The sequence below is a fragment of the Leptodactylus fuscus genome, chromosome 5, assembly GCF_031893055.1.
Source record: "Leptodactylus fuscus isolate aLepFus1 chromosome 5, aLepFus1.hap2, whole genome shotgun sequence".
NCBI lineage: Eukaryota > Metazoa > Chordata > Amphibia > Anura > Leptodactylidae > Leptodactylus > Leptodactylus fuscus.
Genome location: NC_134269.1, coordinates 157,351,208 through 157,375,480, shown reverse-complemented (window position 1 = coordinate 157,375,480; position 24,273 = coordinate 157,351,208). Strand labels below are relative to the sequence as shown.

Below are 24,273 nucleotides of genomic sequence, written 5' to 3'. Positions count from 1 at the left end.
ATCAGATTTTAAAATCGATCCTGAAAAGTCAAGATCGGCTCAACCCTAGTTATTTCAAGTAACTACGGTATATCTCAGGCATTTGAAATGTAAAAACTTGCTTTCGGTTTTCATCTTTCATATGATATTAAGGATGTAATTCTACCTGTTTGATTAACAGTGATTGGGATATGTATATTTGCTGCTGCATATAATTATCCCAATCCCGGCTGTCTTTTTTACCAGGACACTAAAATATAAGACATTTATAATTAAAGAGAACCTTCCACCACCTGAAACACATATGGTGTAATACACCACTAGAAAGCCAACAGTGCGCTGAATTCCTGTTCTGTGCCCCCGCTGAAGGGTTATCGGTGCTGTTACCGTAGCTCTTCAGTGTCAGAAGGGCGTTTCTGACAGTCAGCCAGGAACGCCCCTTGTCATAGTAGCGTCCATTGCGTTCCTTACCGCCCAGCGATGACGTTGAGTGGTGAGGAACGCCTCCCCTACTCTTGATAGTACTCGTCCAAAGATGAGTACTGAGGGCATTCCTCACTGCTCAGCGTCATCGCTGGGCAGTAAGTAACACCCCCTCTCGCAGTACAGCGCAATAGACGCTACTGTGAGGAGAGGTGTTCCTGACAGACTATCAGAAACGCCCTTCTAACAGTTAAGAGCTATGGTACCGGCACCAATAGCACTTCAGCGTGGACACAGAACGTAAAAGCTGATAGTGCGCTGAATTCAGCCTACTTTCGGCTTTCAAGCAGTGTATTACATCGCATGTGCCCGAGAACATGAAAGTTTCTCTTTAATTATAAATGTCTTATATTTTAGTGTCCACAGGCCTTACATACAACTACATGTTTCCACAGTAACAAACTACATATAAACTCTAATCCTGCAGTCATATTTCCATCCATACCTCCTACTAAGCTACCAAATGTATGTTCGCAATGAATAGGGGAAGGATGGAAGGAAATACTGTAATATCAAAATCAGTCTATACATTATTTTTCGTCCATAACCATGGTGACCGTAATATAAGACCTGTATACACAAAGCAATGGAAGATGTAGTGAAGACTTCTTACAGAGTTGCTTTATTTTACATTTTAGAAGTATAGGCTACAAATGTAGACCTTTCCTTTAAACATCAAATTTTGTTTGTTCCTTTTGTTGGTTTTGTTTGTAATTCATTTAATTTTATTATAAGTGATGATTTGTGTAATTTTTCAGATGTAACCATTTTTTAAAGATTATTTAATAATGAATGCATTTCTAAATACATGATTTGTGGAAACTGTATCTGCCTACTCCCAGCAGGACCAAATATCTGCTCTTTTTGTGACATTTTATATAGCGAGTCCTGTGGTCTTGTAAACAGTATGATCTGCAAGAGACAACTTTCATACAAAACTATTCAATTTAAAAAGCTGCTTTGTCTGTTTTAACAGAATATCATCCACTTGCTGCAAGGAAAGTGTTTCATGTCTCCTGTGGCATACTTAACATTGGCTCAGAGCTTGACTCTTTCAGCTGACTTAATGGAAAATAATGAGGACCAGCATTTGTTTTGGACAAAGCAGTTGAACAATTACAAACTGGCACATGAACTTATCACCAAACAGGTAAGTGTATTTGTGGATAATAAATAGTTAAAGCAAAAATTTATAAAATAATCTTTGATTGCTCTAAAAAAGTGAATTGGTAAAAGTGGGTCTATATTAGGAATCTTAATATCTATGCTACCACCGCTCCTACATGCATCCATCATTATCTTCAGCGCAGCAGTGCTCAGAGTTGTCTCTTTAAGGTTCCCATGCCTAACAGTCAACCTCTTGAGCTTGGTCTGCCCAGCCAGTCAGAGCTATTTTTAATAGGGGAAGGGAAATTAAGAAAACTGAATGAAAAACACTGAATAAAATACGGTGTTTTCACTGCTTTATTCAGCACTTTTTTTTGTTGCTGTTTTAGCTATGTGGGGCCTTAGTGACATTAAGGTCTCTTGTAGACGATTGTGGGTGAGATCAGTGTGCTATATTTTTTTATGCTCCTGCTTTTTGGGGGGTTTTTTTTGTGGATCTCCAAACTAGGATCACACACTGTTGGCACACTGATAATACATTATCTGTTTTTGTGGACATATGGCACAAATTCTGAAGAAACACTGAACAATGAAGAAAAGCATCCTCACAGTGTGCTGCAGCCACCACCATGTCTCTCAGTGGGGATGGTGTGTTCAGGGTGATGAGAAATGTTACTTTTCAGCCACACATTGCACTTTGCTTTTAGGCCAAAAAGTTCAACTTTGGTCTCCTCTGACCAGAGCACCTTCTTACACATGTTTGCTGTTTCCCTTATATGGCTTGTGACAAACTGCAAACAACACTTCTTATGTCTTCTTTTTTTCAGCAGTGATTTTCTTCTTGTCACTCTTCCATAAAGGCAAGATTTGGGGAGTGCATGACTTATAGTTGTTTTGTGGACAGATTCTCTCACCTGAGCTGTGGATTTCTGCAGCTCCTCCAGAGTGACCATGGGCCTCTTGGCTACTTCTTTGACCAGTGCTCTCCTTGCTCAATCTGTCAGTTTAGGTGGACGGCCATGTCTTGATAGGTTTGCAGTTGTAGAATACTTTTTCCATTTTGAATGATGTATTGAACAGTGCTCCTTGGGATGCTTAATGCTTGGGATATGTTTTTATAACCTATCCCTGCTTTAAACTTCTCCACACCTTTATCTCTGATCTGTCTGATGCGTTCCTTGGTCTTCATGATGCTGTTTATTCACTAGTGTTCTCTAACAAACCACTGAGTCCATCACAAAACAGGTCTATTGGTCACTGAGACTAAATTACACACAGTTGGACTCTATTAACTGATTGACTTCTGAAGGCAATTGATTGCATTGGATTTTATTTAGGGGTATTAGAGTACACGGGCTGAATACTTTTGCACATCACACTTTTCAGATTTTTATTTGATTACAATTTTAAAAACCTTGTACCATTTTTGTTCCTCTTCACAATTATCTGCTATTTTGTGTTGGTCTATCACTTAAAATCTCAACAAAATACCTTTAAGTTTGTGGTTGTAGGATGACAAAATGTGCAAAAATTCAAGTAACTTTGCCAGGCACTGTAAATCATTATGATAGTGTGCATTCGGCTTAATACACAGACTGTATTTTTGTATTTAGGGTGCCTGAAAGAAACTCCTACAAAACGGACAAATCTAGACACGGGTTTTACCTGTTTGAAATCAGTGGTAGTGCTATCCAATATGCCATCTTGCCCAACTATATACCAGATCTTCAGTACACTACAACCATATGTAAATCTAAAAATATCATGTTCATATGTATGGTTGGAGTCTCTATGAATTATGATTTATTGGCAGATTGGTATCATATGTTAAGTTCACTTTCTACAAAGAGGGGTGCTACAGACTAAAAAATATCAAAGGGTGGCTCACTAGATTTAGTTCAGTTTGCAAATTATACAGGTTGTCCAAAAAGTTAGAACGCAAAATGAAAGGGTGGACATTAGCCAGTATATGAAGCGTTTTTTATTAATGAACATGTGACCGGAATTGCACCGTTGTGGCGCTGCAGGTAGATCGAGATATCGGTTTCCTATCCCTCACTGGGCCGTGTGAAAGGAGAAACAAAGAAGAGAAAGTGCTTTAAAGGGGAATCTGTTTAATCACTGTTACTTTTTACAACAGGGGTGCCCAATACGTCGATCGCGATCTATCGGTCGATCGCGGGATGCAGCCAGGGATCCCCGGCGTCTGCTTGTTCACAGTGCAGGCTGAGAGTCGACTCTCAGCCTGCGCTGTGAACAAGCACTCCGGACACTTGCAAGCCGCTCTTAGGGATGGAGGGGGCTGGGGTGCTGCTTGTTCACAGCACAGGCTGAGAGTCATCTACGGACACTGGCAGGCGGGGCTGCCCGAGCCTGCCAGTGTCCAGAGATAACTCTCAGCCTGCGCTGTGAACAAGCAGACAGCGGGGATCCCTGGGCGGCCACAGAACGCCGCTGTCTCCTGCTCTCACGCTCCGCCCGGCCCCGCCCACAGGCCTTCTCCGGCCCCGCCCACAAGAAGTGGGTAGTAGATCTTTCGACTTGGTCATGTTATAAAGTGCTCACATGCTGACAAAGTGTGAGCACCCCTGTTTTACAAGAATTGCTTGACGTGCTGGCCGCCTGCCTCAATACAAGCAGTGCAGTGCCGGGTAAAGGAATGATGCACCCGTTCACAGACTCCTGGCATGGTCTTCACCACGACGAACGCAACCTGGATGCGGTTCACAAGCTTTTCGCGGGTTGGCACAGGTGTTGCATACACAACGGACTTGACATGTTCCCACAAGAAAAAATCTTCTTCGTTTCAAATTTCACATGGCGCAGCGAAGGATAGGAAACCAACATCTCGGCCTCACTGCAGTGCCACAACGGTGCATTGCCGGTCACATGTTCATTAATAAAAAATGCTTCATATACCGGCTAAAGTCCACCCTTTCATTTGTGGACTTACTTTCCGGAATAGCAGTAAATATAACAGAATTTATTAGACATATGCTACAGCTATCAAAAATGTGATGAGGGAAATGTGCAGGCTACAAAATGTACGCCGTATCAGAAAAATCTGTATTCACCAAGTCATAAAATCCTTTATACTGTCCAAGTGTAAAATAGCAATGTCAGATATTCTGTTTTAAGTTAAAAGCAATGTCTGCCCAGAGGGTTCTTACTAGATAGTAAATACTAGACTGGGCCGTTTCTAATACATTTCATTGAGTCTTCAGTGTATAAAACATTTGACAACTGTTCCTGAGCTGAATCTGGACAGATTACGTTAATATTCACAAGTAACAGCACCGTGCTTGTATATTGTGTATCCACCCTATATCACACTAATGAAATACTGATTTATACACTTCCATTTCATACATACTTTTTCCCTTGCTATGGACAGTATGTTTACATTTATTAACTTATGTTTTCAAGGCATACATTTTTGTATATCAGATATGTTCTATTAGGGCAGAGATGTTCTCTAGAGCATGATCCAAGCTGGGAATGATGGCTGCACAGATTGCCATAAAGCAATTCAGCAGAGAGGCGACAACTCTGTTCACGCTCATGGAAGGCTGTGCCTAGCTATTATATGGGGGTACATATAATAGCTGTCTACACATTATGGTGGGACTGTTCCTTCCCATTATTGTGGTGGGGGGCAGTGCTAGCTATTTTGGGGGCTGTACTTAGCTATTATGTGGGGAAAGGGTTTTGTCAAGTACATTATGTGGGGGAACAGCATTAGTATGTATAGGGAACTGTACCTAACTATTATGAGGGCTGTACTTAGCAATTATGTGGGGAACAGGGCTAGTTATTATGGGGGGCTGTGCTAACTTTTCTGGGGGAAGCTGTGCTAGCTCGTATGGCTGAAGATAGCTATTATATTTGGGACTATACTTGGTTGTTATGGTGGGTTTGCCTAAGCTAATCTGGCAAGATATTATGGGAGTGGGAATAGGAGCTGTGCCTAGCTATTATGCAGGGTGCCAAGCTATTAAGTTTGTGGCTATTAAGTTTACAGTCAATGTAAACAGCAGTGTTCTCATTCACTCACAACAAACTAATATCTTGGAAATGGAGAGGAATTGAAACACAAGGTATATTAGAATGTTCTAGCCTCATCAGTACATATGCATTCTGATCTCATCATTACAAGACATGGGAGCCATGACTCTTTGGAGCAGGGCTTGCAAAGTAATTATATTCTCGGTATTGTGCGAAATGGTAAATTTTGTGCACATCAATAGAAATATTAATGAATAAATACATTTTATCATCTGTTTCAGCTTGTATGTCTTGGGGAAACTATTGAACATACTGTAACACAATCTGTGACTTCATCATCCGAGCTATCTCTCAAAAACGTATACTTACCACAAATTTGTTTGCTGGCAAAAGTGAAAATGAGAATAGGTAAGTGTTCAGCACATCAATAGCCAACAAGTTTTCCGAATTGCATGTTTTTCTGGCTTTTAGATATTTTATAAGGAGTCCTTTCTGAAGAATAATGTTGACTCTGTCTAAAAATAGGCATAACTATCTACACAAATCCTGGCATCATATTGATTATCAAGTAGACTCCTCTGTACTCCGTCATCAGTAAGCTTATATTATCCTCTTTGTCTCCAATACTAGAATAGTAATTGTATAGAGCTTTATCCAAATATTTCTATCTGCTTTTATATCTGCAATCCACACAGGGATTGTACATTATTCCAAGTACTTCAATCTGTACAACTGACAGCAATGGGCTAGGTTGGCTTCAGTTTCAGATGGATTTTACGATTTGTGTACACCACAAGAAAAATTCAAGATAAGCATTGACATTCAGTCAGTTCCTTTTGAATATCACAATATCTTATTAAGAGGTGTTTACACTACTCTTTTTTTTTTTGTCATTTTAAATCATCACATAATCAGAAAAATGGGGAACAAAAGAGTTTCCCTTCTAAGGGTGCATGCACACTGAGTAACGCCGGGCGTGTATGAGAGCCGTACACGCCGGCGTTACAGCAGGGCTGCCGAACACTTCCCATTCACTTCAATGGGAGCGCTCGTAAACGCCGCTGTTACGAGCGCTCCCATTGAAGTGAATGGGAAGTGTTCGGCAGTCTGCTGTAATGCCGGCGTGTACGGCTCTCATACACGCCCGGCGTTACTGAGTGTGCATGCACCCTAACAGATACAAACAAAAGACTTTCCTTTTTTATATTCATTTGGGTCAGTATTAAAAAGAATAAAAAGAATAAAAAAAAAAAAACCCAGATACATCCTGTTTTTTACATTTATTTTTATGACTATAGGTTGTGAGAGAGTGACAGGTGTGGTCTGGGAAGACAGGTACATTCCAGCCAGGCACCTAAAGAGTGTATGGTAAAAGTTCACACCAGGGGGGTCAGCTGAATAATCAGGCCCTAATAACAGTCTGAGTGTGAAGACTAAGGGCCCCTTCACACGGAGTAAACGCGCGTGTATTTTGGCAAAATACACGTGTAAAAAATACACATGTAAAATAAGACTCCCATTGACTTCAATGACATTTTTTTACACATGTAAAAAAAAAAAAACACGTCAAAATACATGTGTAAAATGTCATTGAAGTCAATGGGAGTCTTATTTGGTGCATCTTTAGACTTTCTAGTCTATACCGCATGTTAGTTGGCTCATGTTATGTCATAATTTTGCGTCAAATTTCTGGTGAAAATTAGGCCCTTTCCAGCTTTTCTTGTCTAGCAAAGCAATATAGTATCCAAAATTCATCATAAATGTGTTGTAAAATATGTATGTCAGATTTTTTTTTTTAAACTGATTTTTAAGTTTTTAGGAAACATAGAAAACAAAAAAACACACGCCCCGTTGCACTGAAAACACCCTTGCTGTACTGTATACCATATTCTAAGCATAATAAGTTCCAGACTTTTGATGCAAGGCAATTAGTAAATCTAACACAAAAATCTTTTTGACAACAAGGAATTGAATTGCAATGTACTTTATGTTAGAAAGTTGTGTAATTTATCATCCAGAAAAATAGAGAGTCAGGGCACTCACCAAAAACAACTGATGTTAAAATCGATAGACTTTTATTTCATGTCTTTAAAAATACATCTTCAGTGCATGGGAATAGAGTTCGATGGAACGACATGTAAATGAAGCGACGATCGTTTCATGCAGGTTGCATTTTATCAGGCTTACTCTAAACTTGTGCCCACACCCCTCATTTATACAGGTGTAGAGATCACCGTACCTGCTGGTGACCTCTAGTGGACAGGGCGTGTTAAATTCACATTCCAGTTAAAAAACACATTAAAAAAATATACAAAAACATTATACAATATAAAGAACAAACAATTTGCGGGGAGAGACCTATTTAATTAACTCCCAGAGTTTTTTTTATTCTATATCTTCATTAAACTATAAATATCACCATAATATATTTCTACTATTTCCCATTCACAAAAATCCCCACCAAACACCGGCCCTTAGCCATGATAGGCTGCAGCCGATGATGTACCTCCTCCTATTGGCAGACCTGAAGGAGAACAGCGTCTCCTAGTTATGGACCAATCATTCGCTTCGCTACTCGAGAATTACAAAAGCCTTACTATACACGCGGTTATCATAACCCAGCCTTCTTTACTTTGTCGGACCTGAATGAAAACTACCAAGTCCCTCTCTTAACCAATCGGAATCCAAGCTACTGGACATTAGTGCACATACGATTGACTACAAAACGGGAGTTCATCAAGATCACACCTGACTCCGCCCCTTCTATTCTAACAGACCTGAATGAAAACTGTTTCCACGATTTTCAACCAATAACCAACCGAGCTACATCCTCTCTATACTATACTACTCACTATGTTCCCATCTATATTAATGCACTAAGCTGCGGAACACTTCTACACCACACCTCCAACCTACTCGAACTGTTAAACAGACCCAACTCTGGCTATCAATTCAATAAAGACCCCTAACGCAGGCTATCAGATCCTCTTATATATAGCCAACAAGAGCCCAAACCACTGATCTTCTTATGCCAACAACGTCTAAATAGCGATAAATCCAAACAGGTCGATCGCCACTACCGCACATTTTGCCGGTGATCGCCGGCTCCTGGAGCATGCTCCAGGGCTGACGTCACGTTGCCATGACAGCCGGGAGCCTGTACAAGGCTCCCAGGCTTGTCTGCAAATTGTCTCTTTTGCAGGCTGGTCTATGCAGCCTGCAAAAGAGAGGATGATTTTTTGCAATGCATTAGCATTGTAATGCATTGCATTAGTGATCAGACCCCCTGGGGTTCAACACGCCTAGGGGGTCTAATAAATGCAAAAAAAATTTTTTAAAAAAAGTAAAAAAAAAAATATAAAAAAATATAAAAAGTATTAAAAGTTCAAATCACCCCCCTTTCCCTAGAACACATATAAAAGTAGTTAAAAACTGTGAAACATACATGTTAGGTATCCCCGCGTCCGAAATCGCCCGCTCTACAAATCTATAAAAATATTTTTCCTGTTCGGTAAACGCCGTAGCGGGAAAAATAGTCAAAAGTGCCAAACCGCCGTTTTTTCACTGTTTTGATTCTGATAAAAATTTGAATAAAAAGTGATCAAAGCAAGAACATTTCCCGAAAATGGTAGAACTAAAAAGTACACCCGGCCCCGCAAAAAAAGACGCCCTATGCATCCCCGTACACTTACGTATAAAAAAGTTACGGCCGTCGGAATATGGCGACTTTTAGAAAAAAAATTTTTTAACACAGTTTTGGATTTTTTTTAAGGGGTCAAAATGTAAATAAAACCATATAAATTTGGTATCCCTGGAACCGTACCGAAACACAGAATATAGGGGACATGTCATTTTGGCTGCACAGTGAACGCTGTAAAACCGAAGCCCGTAAGAATGTCGCAGAAATGCATTTTTTCTTCAAATCCACCCCATTCTGAATTTTTTTCCAGCTTCCCAGTACATTATATAGAATATTTAATGGTGGCATCATGAAGAAAAATTTGTCCCGCAAAAAGTAAGACCTCATAGGGCTCTGGTAGCGGAGAAATAAAAAAGTTATGGGGTTTAGAAGGAGGGGAGTCAAAAACGAAAATCAGAAAATGCCATCGGCGGGAAGGGGTTAACCCCCGGTCCCATTTTTTAATAAAAGGATAAAAACATATATGCAAAACTTACCTGAACGTGCACCCTGGGCGGGGATAAACGATGCGACGTCAGCTTCGGGCACGCCTGCCTCTTCTGTCTTCTTGGAGTAACGCCCTCTTCTCCGTGTCTTCTTCCGGCTTCTTCTCGTGAAATCCCGCACCTGCATAGTAGCACTTCCCTCCGAATCACTACTGCGCAGGCTCAGTCCCCGTAGACGTATGCGACAGTACTGCGCATGCGCAGTACAATCGCGAACTGCCATTAAGTGAAATGACAAGTGAGCCTGCGCAGTAGCGATTCAGAGGGAAGCGCTACTACGCAGGCGCAGGATTTCACGAGAAGAAGCCGGAAGAAGACACGGAGAAGAGGGCGTTACTCCAAGAAGACAGAAGAGGCAGGCGTGCCCGAAGATGACATCGCACCGTGCACCCCCGCCCAGGGTGCACGTTCAAGTAAGTTTTGCATATATGTTTTTATCCTTTTATTTAAAAACGGGACCGGGGGTTAATATAAGATTTACGGTGCACGAATAGCCTTTTTAAAGGCTATTCACGCATATGTGGGGCTCTATTAGCATGATTTTGCTGATAGAGCCCATTTAAGGCCAAGGGGACCCATCGCACCAGTTTGTAAAATAATTTTCGTTTCCTCCTGTAGAAGCTTGCGATTCCTATCTCCCCCTCTCGGCAACGGCTCAACATGCCATAATCCAAAAAACGACAGACATTCGGCCCTACCTCCATGTACTTCCCTCACATGCTTAATTAATCTGAGTGACCCCTTCCCACTCTCAATAGACTTAAAGTGCTCTCTAAATCTATGATACATGGGTCTAATAGTTTTACCGATATAGAATCTCCTACAGGGACATTGAACAGCGTACACCACGAAACAGGTCTTACATGTGATTAACTGTTTGAAATCATAATATATTCCACCTAGATTAACCTGTTTAATTTGACTACTGAATATACAATAGGCACAATTCCGACACCGATAGTTGCCTTTTAACTTAGTCCCATCTAACCATGTGCCGCTTGTCTCTTGTTTTCTATGGGTATAATTCATCATGATGACTTGTATGCCCTATTTGGGTTATTTGGACTGGATCTGGATCTCCTCTCTGCCAACCACGGGTTGCAGGGCTGACCCGCATTAGCCAGTAATTTACAGGCTTTTTAGTAATTCAGAGACTAATAGGAGCCTAATAATTTTCAGCCCATTCTGAGCCTGCTTTTAAAAATGTTTCCCTTCAGACAACCCTTGTAATGTATAGCCAAATTTTGTCTCAGGAACTTTTTACGCGGGTGTTAGTATTTGTCTCGTTTGTTGCAGCGGTTGGGATTAAGAAAAAAACACAAGAGAAAATGCAACCATATTGGTTCTTGGGTTGTCTTAAGGCGTCTTCACATGGCAGAAAAATGAAGAGAAGTTCCTCTTCGTTTTCTGCCGCCGTATTCGGCTGTGGGACACTGAGTCAGAAAGATCATTTATAGGGATATTTTCTTGAAATATATGATATTCTATTTTGTCTAATAACCTTTACTATCCTCTGAATTGTATTTTATTTGACTGGTTGTTTTCTCAAGTATGCACTGAAACTACATTCACATGGATGCATTTCCTAACTGCATGAGAAAAGTATTCCCCATTTCTACTTTCTATGATACCTAACACTGATAGGAAATATGAGCATGTAAGTAAAGCTTTATATTGTCAGAAAAAACCCAGCAATAATTATTATAAATGATTCTTTTGCACAGGGCGCATACTGGCTCTCCAAGCAAATTCTTCTTCTGAATCATCTATTAATTCATGTTCCATTTTGCCAAGTCTTAATCTGTGCAGCATGGCATTAACGCTGTGCCGACTGTCTGCATTTCGACAAACAGACTTGGAAGCTGAATTGCTTTATTTAAAAGGTATTGTGTCTAATACATCAATCCATCTAATCCAAGTTCGGTGTGTTAGGTATAGCAAAATGCTGTGGGCCTTAGTTGTCGTTTAGGTATTTACTAATACATCTAGTATTATCTTTTGAGTTATGGCTAAAATAAAAACTAAAATGCATTGCACTGTTTGTACTATGGAAACATATTTTAGAAATCTTCGTGGCATGTCTACTATTTTAGGCAAGACAGAACGCTTGATGCTCATCTTAGGAGACCATGAAAAGTCTTGCGCCATCAAATCCTTCTCAGATGCTATCAACATTAGCAGGGATAATGACCAGAACTATAGGTAAGATATATATAGATTTTTCTAAAAGTATATCATATTCAAGACATTAATGTAATATATTATATACATTCCTGAACATTGAAATTGCAACACCATGAAGGAAAAGCCATAATATAATTCTAATTGATTAAGTATTCAATGATGCTAAGATCTGTAAATCTAAGAATCAGATTGGAAAAAGGGTGCTTAGTGATCCATTTTGTATTGCAAGTGAAATTGGACATAACATCCCTTGTCAAGGAAGGGAAACCATGTTGAAACCAAATAAACCATCAGGAGTTGTTTGCAAAATTACGGGCGCAAAATTACGCGCCGTATACGATCGTAACTCCCATTGAATTCAATGGGATCTTTTTTAGCGCACAAACTGCTGACACGCGTATACGTGCCAGATTGCGCGCCACTTTACACCGTGTGAACTCCCCCTAAAGGTGGGATTTCTAACATATCTGTTGTCCACAATTGGTTGGGTTTTTTTTTCTTAGAAACCTGCCTGTTAGGGTAAGTTCACACAGGGTTTTTTGGTCTGCAAACTGAGGCGGAGGCCTTAGGTCCTGGAACAAAATACGGGCAGCTGCGACTGAATGCCGGTGCAGTGCATTGGCATCCAGTCGCGCACTCCGCTCTGCATTAGGCCTAAATGAATGGGCTTAGTCGGGAGGGTCTTCAGGCAGAAGTCGCGAGGCGAATCCGACTGAAAGAATGAGCATCTCGCTTCTGTTTCTGGGAGCCGGAACAAACGGCTCCCAAAAAAAGAACTGACCGGCCTCTCATTGATTTCATTGGGAGCTGTGTTTTTGGCCAGGATTTTGAGGCCTGTGTGAACTTAACCTTAGTGTTTACAACCTCAGGTTTCCATTAGTTTCCAAACTGTTATCTCAATAATAATACTGTGGCAGATAAACTAATAAATATGCACCAGAATTCTGGCATAATTTGCACCAGAAAACTGATGTACATGCTTTACACTTCATCTTCTATGTGTTTGAGACACGTTTCATGCAACATGTAGGTTGGGCTTAGTGAAAAGGATGTGTGTATATGTGTATGGTAGCATGGCGGATGTTGGGTATTTAAATATGCTTTTATTGCACACAATAACTCCCATTTGACCAAGGTACCATTTTCTCAGCGTTGTATGGACACCGCTATTTTGGGTTGGATCACAGGCCCCAGACCTCATTCCAGTACCATGAAAGCCAGGAATCTATTGAAAACTCTCAGGCTTGTCATAAGATACATTCTATTGCAGACTGCGCTGAAAATTTCTAGTTTTAGTTTTATCTGGCCCACTATGGATAGGGCATAAGTGTTTATTTGCTGGGAGGCCAACTGCTGGGACCCCCAGCAATTACAAATACAGGGGGGCCAAGTCTATTGTGTGAATAAAGAAATAGTATGCATACATTTTTTTCTCTTCTATCTCAATGAAGGAAAACCCCTTTTACCCCTTTATGAAAATGTAATTTTATTATTTTTGACCCAGCTTCACATTGAGAGCATATTGGCCACTGCAAATAATGACTCCTATTCTGGTGAACATAAAAGGGATATCTAGGATAACCCAATTTTGGCAAGGAGGCTGGGGAAAGGTGAAAAAAATCAACAACTCATACTCATCTGTACCCAGTTCTCCCACCGCAGTCTGGTTCTGTTGGTCCCAGGTATTTTGTTGGTGGAAATCCTTGCAGCACGCGACCGCTGAGACCAATCAGTGGCCTAAGGAAAGAACATGGGATGTCCCTTTTCCTTTACTGAGCAGTCACGTGTGGCAAGGACTTCCACCAAAATAAGACCCTAGAGCAGCAGTACTGGCCCATTGTAGGAGACATCAGCGCATCGGGGACAGGTGAGTATGGTTGTTGGGTTTTTTTTGTTGTTTTTTTTTTTCACCTTCCCTGGCCTATCCTGGACAACACCTTTAAAATACATTTCTAGTAAATGGTTGTCTATTAAAGGGTTTGTCCCCGGCTTATCCTGGACAACCCCTTTAAAATGAGCTTCTATTAAGTAGTCATTCATGTGGCCAGTAAAGGCTTCTTCATTTGGCACAAATTTACTACTGAACCTATGTACTCAATTATATTTAATGTAATTACTTTTTACCCATAGTTTAATGAGGAAATGTTATCTGGAGATAGCACTTGTATACCTGCACATGACCAATTTGGATGCAAACAAAACAAATACCATACTTTTACATACAATGAAAACGCCTACTTCAAAACGAAAGGTAACCTTAACATTTCTGTGAATCTGATTGTCTTTGTCCGAAAAGTTAACAATACACAGTAAGTTTTATTTCACTTTATTTTGTATATTTCTGAAAATTATCGATTGGCAGGTACGAGTCACACATTTCTTTTCTTATTTTCATTGCTGTATAAAACTGCTGGGCATCGGGTTTGATTTTGTGATTTTTTTTCCAAGTAATTTGTGACTAGAGTTTCAGATTCTGTATTTATATACCATCTCAAGCAGCAAAGTGGTTCAGATAGGCGCCAGTCTATCAAAACATGGTTTGTAAAGTATAAAAAAAAAATATTCTTCAGACCTTCATTATTTAGAGTGATGTAATCATTAGAGTGTCGATCAATGAAAAATGATAGGGGGTTGGTTGATATGAGCAAGTATAGATATTATGAGGTATATTTCATTTTTCCATGTAGTGATAGAAGCTCACAGTGTATTACTAATATCATCTTGAACACCACTAGGGCTAAATTGAGGCCTCCAGGCCCTAAACTCTTCATAGGAGATTTTTCAATCACGAGAAGTAGTTTAAAATGCTGCTAGCCTTGCTACATTTCAGCGTCGTTGACCCACTGTGACTAAACCCTTCTATCATTCATTTATTTGTAGGGGTCTTGTGCCTAGTTTTTAATACTATGTCTATTATTTTAGAATAATATACGAATAAAGCGGTTTACAGTAACTAGCAACTCCCTAGGTTCAGGTCATTTAGCCTGGGATCTATCACACGGGCCCTGTTTTTCACTTTAAAAGACGTACATGCCAAATCTCTCATTTTGAGGGTTTAAGCTTGCATCTTGCTGTCTGAAAATTCGGATTACGGAGATTGCAAGGGATACATTCACACGTGGCAGATTGATTTCAAGTGGAGTTGTTTCTGGAGCATGTGCATGGATTTCTGCAAGGCTTCTTTAAATGAGTGTCATTTTGCAGACATTTCTGTAAATCTGTTACCAATACATTTACCAGAATACAGTTTTTAACAGAATCCTATTCCAGGATGTCTTTTTTATGTCATTAGGAAGTAACAGAAGTTTTCAAGGCTGATAGTTTTACATATGGCATACATGTTCTGAGCTAAACTGAATGCATTTACTATCTTAAAGGGGTTGCCCCATAAGCAAGTCTAGGTTTTCACTTTAAGATCTTGCAGAATTTAACAATTGTTTGATTTCTGTCTGCTGAGGTCTTGTCTGCTTTATAGTTTTCTAAATGTATTTATTTAGATATTAAAAAGTCATAGCCAAGCAAGTGTTTTAAAAAAAATTCAAGTGTTAGGCTAGGTTCACAACTGCAGCAGGCTGTTCTTCATTTTGGTCTGCCATGGGGGGCCCAAATGATGGAGCTGGACTGCTAGAACAGCAGTTACATGCGGACGCCAGCAGATCCCATTGTCTGTAAAGGGGTCTGCTGGGTGTCTGCCGTTTTCATACTGAAAGCAGCGGAGATAAAAGTCCTCCATTTAGGACTTTTCTTTCAAATGTTTATAGGCGGTTTCTGCAGCGAGAGACTCCTTCATAGATGTCAAGTTAGCAAGTAGCACATTGAAGTAAATGAACAAAAGAGAAATATAAAACAAGTGAATACTGTATTTAAATGAGGAGTCCCATCAATGAGGATATGGCCACTGTAGAGCCCTGATTTCAACATCGTCGAGTCTATCTAGGATCACAAAAAGAGATAGAAGGACTGTAGCAAGCCTACATGCACAGAAAGTTAGTTAGTTCTCTAAGATGTTTGGAACAACCTCAAAAACTGTGTGCAATGGTACCTAGAAGAATTGATGCTGTTTTGAAGGTAAAGGGTGGTCACATCAATATTGATATGATTTAGATTTCTCTTTTGTTTTTTACTTACGCTTGTTAATTGACAAAAAAATAAACTCAAGTTTATTTTTTTAAAAAAAAGAAACAACTAAGGAAGGGAGGGGGGGTTCACATCTGCGCCCGGTCTCCGCTTTCAGGTTTCCATCTTCTGCCAACAGGAGACGGACACTCGGCAGACAGTGTTCGCCCGTGAGCTTTCTGTGGTCTCCGCGGTGAAACAAGTTTTCATTTTAACTAGACACAAAGTCCTGCATGTCCGACTTAGTGTATGGTTAAAAAAAACCCTGTTTCGCCGTGGAGACCCGAAGATGCTCACGGGGCAGACACTTTGCAAATCCTTTCAAATGAATGGGTGTGAAAACTGACTGCCGGTTTCCGTCTCCTGTCCAGTTTCTCGGGCAGAAGACGGAAACCTGAAAGTGGAGACCATGATCAGATGTGAACCCGCCCTTATTTAAAACACTTTTTAAAAGCATTCTTGTGTTGCTAAAAGTTTTGCTCAGTACTGTACACACATTTAAAATTTTGCAACATACGAACCTAATATACATGTAGTAGGTGCCTGTTTAATTTAAAAAAATAAAAAAATATTACAGCCCACAGATTAGTCTATAGAAATACAGAAAAACTACAATTCTTGGGTATCCACTCCATATGATGCAAATACAAAACCTGATAGGCCTATTAAAAAGAACTTTATTCAGTTTTAGTTAAAGGGATTCTATCATTAAAAAAAACTGTACTAAAACCATGTTGGATTCTTTTTACACGAAACCACTGCAAAATGGCCGACGGAACAGCCAACTGTGTATGTTCTGTCGCCATTATGCACCTGTCACCTTGCCCATTTAGTGCGTGCCGGGGCATGTACTGGCCGAACTTCTTGCTGCATGTGACCACTAAGGCCAGTTAGTGGCTTCAGCATTCACAGGAAAGGAAACTTGAATGTTACTCATATACATCACATTTTTTTTCTTTCCTTAGGCCACTAGTAGACTTCGCCACAACAAGCCCCAAACAGGTGCTTGTTTTTTTTGTTTTGTTTGTTTCACCTTCTTGGTATCCTACCTAAGTACTTTAATTCCTGGACAACCCCTTTAACCACTGGTGAAAGTTAGTTCAATAAGCTCAGTAAAAATTCATAGGATTATAGAATTGTTTGGTGGGAGGGCAGTGGTTAGGAGAGAAAGATTATTCATGTGGTGAAGAAAAAAAATTATGTGAGCCTTGCACAGACTGTGTTGAAAGGATAATCTCCTTTAGTCTGTTGTCAACCCATGATGGGCAAATAACTCCTTTGATAGTTTTTAAGTGCAACTGAGTAAAGTTGTTTTTAATCATACTAAATCAGGCAGGCTTTGTATGTCTATAGGTTTTATAGGACAGGCAGTTAATGTTATGATATGCAAGTAAATCCAACAATTGATGGATTTCAAAGACACATGATGATCCAGAGATGTCAACCTAGGAGAGCCCAACATAGGATGAGTCACACATCTAATCTCATGGAAAAAGTAGGAGTAGCCTTTTCAAGGGGTGTGGGTTTTTATAAAAGGTCATGATTTTATATATTCAGATCATGTATAGTATAATTGGATCCCAGATTATTAATGGTTAAATAATGTAAAACATTTCTCTATTTTTATTTTTGCCATTTACAGATCCTTTTAAATGTTATGTTAATTGTATTGTGTGGTTTGTAACTGCTATGGCAATACCAAATCTAATATGTAAAATCATTATATTTTATGTTAGAGACAAACATATAGATAGATAGATATTTATATTTATGTGTTTTTAAATCATTTTACTAAATTGAAATTACAGAGGTTATCCTCCCATCTTTTTAAGATTTTTTTTTCCATAAAGTTTCACCCAGGTTTGCAACTATTCTTCTGCTTAGCCACCAGCTATAGGTTTTTCTCTTACCAAACTTTAGTAGTAAGCATACAATATTGAAGTTTGGTAAGAGAAAAACATACCATTCTGAGTAATTGAGGCAGTGGCTCAAGCAATAAAGTGACTGCCTTACATACATCATCAATAGGTGTGGTCCTGTGTTCCCAGCTCGAAGCTAATGAAAAAAATAGAATAAAACTGTGACTAGGTGGTGGATTTCCACAGCAAATTCATTAATATCTACTCAGGTGCAGTGCAGTGAATACCAAGGAATCAGTGGCAGGGTTAAAGAGAATGCTCACCAGGTGACTGGGTGGGTTGATATGTCTGGAGGAAGGTGTGTGTGTGTGTGTGTGTGTGTGTGTGTCAGACCCCATGTTATGTCGTATTCAGCAAGTTCATGGATACATTACACAGGATTTTCTGGTTCATGAGCTATACCATTCTACAGTGTAGAGACAGGGATTACCTACTGGTATATGACAAGTATGTGAGCAGAATTCTAAGTACATAATTTTAAGTACATAATTTCCCATCTTATCATAAAATAAATTAACGAATAAAAAAAATACAAAGTGAACAACCTCTTCACATCATTTTTCATTATTCCAATCTAAAGCTTTTTTGAACGTTACTTTTAAATGATTAACGATTATTTTAATGATTATTATTATTTTGCTACTATTTTGTTTAGCTTTGCTTCAGTTTCACTGGCTAAAGCTACTGGGGTGATCAATAAACCCACGAATGGCGACTTGTTGTTGATGGTGAGCATAACATCTATTGTGTATTTTTTCCAGGTGGATAACGTGATGGAAAAGGATGTTGGAAGGAAATCAGTGAGCATATCAGACTTCTGCAAACTGCTGGCATGGATTGCTGTTAGAGCCGCCACACAGGTTCTTATCATGCTTTCATTTTCTCTGTACTACTTTAATAACTGTCCGAAAAATAGCTGTAACTTGATAAAAAAAATTACACAGATACTGACTTCACATGTATGTTAGACGAGTGGCAATAAGGTCCAAAAAACGGAAAGGGCATTATACACCTTATTTTGTTGTAACATATTGAAGAGATTACCAAAACAACATGTAGAGAGTTTTTTCTGGTTTCAGAAGAAAAAGCTGAAATGTAAGGCAAGCTGTTATTGGCAAAATTCTGTATCTGGATTGTCTACAGAATTAAATAGATTCATCAAATGTTCTTTTACAATATTTAGTTTCATCTCCCATATCTAACTAATGCTTTGTTCACATCTGCGTTGGAGTCACCACCTAAATTCAACACAGTTAAAAGTCCTGCATGGAGGACTTTTCTCTCTGCCGCTTTCAGTATAAAAATGGCAGAAATCTGGCAGACCCCATTATAGTTTATGGGGTCTCTGGGTGTCCGCAATTACCGCTGTTTTAGTGAGTGGGCTCTCGATCATTAGAGTCCCCCTGTGGAAGTGTGAACCTGGCCTTAGCCACTAGGAGTAAGTTCACAAGGCGGTATCTGGTGCAGATTTTCAGGTGGATTAGGAAGGTTAGGTTTCATTAGCTCATAGATATCTTTCTGTTTTGTCATGTATGGTATCCTCAATAGTCTTTGCAGGGATCCTGAGGAGGTTAGCAAATATTTGAGTTACAGGATTAAATAATCAAGACTTGTGTTCTTTATAATATATTGGGAAAGACTCACTAAGCTAACTAGCCTACATGTTGTACTCCATATTTATTGTGTTTTTTGACATGCTCAAGAAGGATGAGGGCTTAAAGAGGACCTTTCACCTACTGGGACACGTGCGGTGTAATACACCACTAGAAAGCCGACAGTGCACTGAAATCATTGGCTTTCCTGTTCTGTGCCCCGGGTGAAGAGCTGTCGATCCCGGTACCATAGCTCTTCATTGTCAGAAGGGCGTTTATGACAGTCAGTCAGGAACGCTCTTCCTCACAGCAGCGTCTATTGCGCTGTACTGTGAGAGGGGCTGTTGCTTACCAGCCAGCCATGATGCTGAGTGGTGAGGAATGGACGAGTACTATCAGGAGGGGAGGGAGGCGTTCCTCACCACTTTCACAGTACAGCACTATAGATGCTACTGTGAGGAAGGGCGATCCTGACTGACTGTCAGGAACTCCCTTCTGACAGTGAAGAGCTACATTACTGGCACTGATAGCTCTTCAGCAGGGTCACATAATGGGAAAGTCGATAACTACTTGGTGGTATGACGTTAGACTAGACAATCTAAGTGCACTAGATTTATATTGAGCATCAGATACTGTAATAAATCTGTTGCATATCAAGACTGTCGTATCTAAGTTTTTCCTGTTTAAAAACTAGACAAAATTTGCCCCATTACGTTTCTAATAGTATTTTAGCCTCTTTTATTTGGTGTGCCATGTGTTTGTGAGTTTCCAAATCATTTGTAACTATCCGTGGTTCTGAAAACTCTGAGTATGCTGTAAGTGGTAGTAAAAGCAGAGCTATTTGCTGCCAGTCGATGGTTAAAAACCACTACATCAGCAGCGGCCAAGAGTTTATTCCTTTTGCAACATGTAATAAATGGATTAATAAATTACATCATATGTTTATGGCATTGTTTTCAGCCTGCATACACTTATTTTATCCAGGTAGGGACAAGCCATGACCTTCTTATTGATTTCCAAGTAAAGTGTTTGTTATTTGGACAGTCAGATAAATGCATGTGAAGAGACAGTGAAGCTTTGCTTCAGAAAACATGCAGAGCTGAGCTAGACAAGGCACTCTCCTGGGAGCCAGCAAGAAAGATTGTCTGTTGTGAAGACATCTGCTTAGTTTGCAGTCACAGAACAATACTATTTTTATATGCCTACATGATATAAAAAGCCTTCATATAAAGTGATATTACAGCTATTTTCATGCACAGATTCCATATAAACTATTTTTAAAATCTTGGAATCTTTGAAAGTCATTAACATATTGCTGTACAGCTTGTAAAAGATTTTGTCTTTTTTCATGGAAACAAGTCTCTGAGATATTAGTCTGATGGCAGTATAAGCAGCATCTGTTCTGTACAGGGTCTCCTGGAAATTTTATGATCGCACCAGATTTTATGGGCTGGCATAATATCCTATAGTTAGATTTGTGAACATTACAGGGGAAAACCTGTTTTCCTTTTTACTATATCTAAACGTTATTTAGTGCTGTGGTACGCTAGGAATGGGAGCATTTGTCACCAGGGAGATTTTCTTCTTCACTGTGTTATGCCCTGCCTGATAGATAGCTGATAGAAATAACTGGCTCTTCTTTTCTTCTTCCGTGCATGGACTCTAATATTGTCCTTGCCTCACCTTCACTTACAATAACTTGTATAAAAATATTTCACAATTCTGAATTTACTCATTTACAAAAGAGATTGTATTATCTTAACATTGTAAAAACATCCCTATTCTGCAGTACCATAAATAATATCCCCAAAAATATGCAAAATTCATCAGAATTTATCAGCCGAAGAAGCCCAAACGTAGAATTGTAATTGCTAATTTAAACTGTAATATTTTGGATAATAAAGAAACACATAAGAGATTAATACTAGCCTTCTGTTGGAACAATTTGTTTTCTTGACAAGTCAAACAGATAGTTAGAACAGAGCAGCACCCGACAAATTGCCATAACCCACCCTCTTTTAGCTTGGAGATCTCCAGATGTTCAAGCTAATATGAATAGCCTGTCATGGGACTATATTCAGTGGGACCATGGTGTGTCTTATCGGGGTTTTTTGAGTAATTTTTGTTAACAACTATAGGTTCTACAAATAGGACTGATAAAATAAAATAAAAAACATACAAAACCTTTTCCCATTGCTCTGTTTCCAATGGTGGCTTTTATTTACAAGTTCCCTAGCTAATGTCAGGTGAATGTAGCACTCAGTCATAGGTTTCAGTGGTGATCTCTTCACAAATGGCATGTGACTGACCCCAGAAGTGATGTGCTGTTTGTGAAGCAGTCACTCCTGAGGCCTTAGATTAGCTTCTATGGTCACCTAACACGCACACGGGTCCGCACAGCTGGCATCAGCATGAGGATTCTGTACATAGGAACTGCTGCTGGAAAATGAAGACCAGGGAGAGGTGAGTACATTTTTCTATTCTGTTGGCCCATTTACAATACCTATAGATGCTTAAAGACGGCTTGGACAACTGCTTTAAAGAGAATATTCACCTCTTAAAGAGGTTTTCTGGGCAGAAAATCTTTTTTTTTTTCTAGAAAGGTCTGATAGTGCTAGTAATGGGTTAATAAGTAGACCCATATACCTATAGCAGTGTCTGGAGTGATTTGTGGGTGTCTCTGGCAGCTGCTGACATCCTCTGCCTTTGTGTTAGCTTCCTGCAGGGCAGCTTCCTGTGTAGCTGCTACACTAGTTCCCTCTCACTCCCCCTCCCTCTCTCACTCCTACACTCCCCCTCCCTGTGTCACTAAGTCTAGTGATCCTGCCCATTACTAGCCCCTCCCCCCATCTCCCTAGCTAACCTATTCCGCCCACTTCTAGTAGACAGGAAGAGGGGAGGAGCCGTCCCCGAACACAGGAAGGCTTGTTAAATATTGATGGGGATAGGGGAGGGGGAAGAGTAATGGTGACGTTCCGTTTCAGAAGCAGTGAAATGGAACGTCACCAGATTATCAAAAAGTGTCTCTGGGCTGGTCAGATGATTGCTCCACAGATATGGGTAATTATAGATTTATTTATTTTTTAATTTAAGTAAATTAGAAGTTAGGCGGGGGAGGGAGTTTAGATTATGGGTTAATTCTCAGTTTATCCTGGACAACCCCTTTAACATCATGTCTATTTATGTCCAACATTTGATGGTGTTTAATTTCTTAAAATATATATTTATAATGATTTATCTGATACACAGCTCCAAACCAATCCAGTATCAAAGCTGTCAATGTCTGCAGTTTTTTTGTTTGCTTTTTTTTTATGTAGATTGTGAGCTCCACATAGAGCCCACAATGTACTTTTTTTTTTTTTTTTCCTATCAGTATGTCTTTTTTGGAATATTGGATGGAAATCCATGCAAACAAGGGGAGAACATACAAACTCCTTGCAGATGTTTTTTTTTTTTTTTTGCCCTTGGCGGGATTTGAACACCAGGACTCCAGCGCTTCAAGGCTGCAGTGCTAACCACTGAGTCGCCGTGTGGCCCCATGTTTGCAGTTTTTCATCATGCCTGATCTTCTGTTGTCAAGAAGGAAATGTTGCCACCAGAGGTGCCTAATAGCAGCTTATTCCCCCTTACATAGCGTGTTGGGAGGGGTGTGGCCTCTTGCAGCCTGACATATTTATAATAATTTAGACCAGAGACTGAAACAAATGATAGTTGAAGACTGAGGATACACCTATTTCATTAAGTGGCATATGCCTGTTGATGAATTAGACCCAAGTCACTCCAGAGTACAGTTCATCAAGACTGGTGTATGTAGCGCCACTTCTGATGAATCCCTTTATAGTTCTCTGACTGATGCCAACATCCAGTAAACTAATTATTTTCTGAAAGAAACAGCAAATTCTGCCAACAAGAGATTGATAAGAAATACTATTTAGCCTCAAAAAATATGTTAGGCATTGTTCCATGGAGCTATGTCTATATTGCTAGTGTCGTGAATGATATGGGTCCAATGATCTTGGTGATTAAGCAAAGGAAAAATGATGAGATTGTACACAGCATGTACTATTAAAAAGACAGCAGAGGTATCACCACGAATACAGTCTTGATGAGAAGTAATGTTGGATTATAAAAACGATTGCTAACTAGAGACAGGAGTTACAGTCCCTGTCAGGAGAAAGATATTACCTTTCTTGTACACTGCCAGTAAATTGCTCTGGGCAGGAAAGTTCAGAAGCATTGTGAAATCTTAGCCTCTCCAGAAAGAACATTAACAAACAGAAAATTACCTGTCTATCGGGATGTCGTGCTGTGAACCTCCTCTGTAAATTCATTACTCCTTTTAGTTTATCTAGTAAAATAAGTTTGCATTTAGTTTACCAACTTTTACTTGTTTAACTTTGCTATGTTGTATTTTGCATGATTTTTATATGTTCGTGTAGGTGGCTACAGCCATGTTGGCATATAAACAGTTAATCGGTGAGAAGGATGTTATTGTCCAGGCTACAAAGACCCAACTTCAACAGAACATCCCATCATTTGCTTGTATGGATCTTTTAGCCACATACCAAAAGTACCTGAAAGGTAAGTACAAAGAAAGGTAAAGATATTACAGGGTGCTCTTGCTTTATTTCCAGGGCCAGGGAATGGTAGAAATCAGGTCAGCTTAAGATGTGAATCTATGGGTAAAGACATATGATGGAGTG

The 24,273-nt window shown here is 39.6% G+C and overlaps 1 protein-coding gene across 1 annotated transcript in view; it reads left to right on the top strand.

Annotated features, from left to right (window-relative positions):
- The window catches only part of CFAP54 (cilia and flagella associated protein 54), a 263,167-nt gene that overhangs the window by 203,597 nt on the left and 35,297 nt on the right, over positions 1-24,273 (top strand). The window contains 7 exon segments of the mRNA XM_075274556.1: positions 1,439-1,612; positions 5,856-5,982; positions 11,484-11,642; positions 11,853-11,961; positions 14,074-14,194; positions 18,740-18,838; positions 24,010-24,151. Of these exon segments, the coding sequence (XP_075130657.1) occupies positions 1,439-1,612; positions 5,856-5,982; positions 11,484-11,642; positions 11,853-11,961; positions 14,074-14,194; positions 18,740-18,838; positions 24,010-24,151 (931 nt within the window).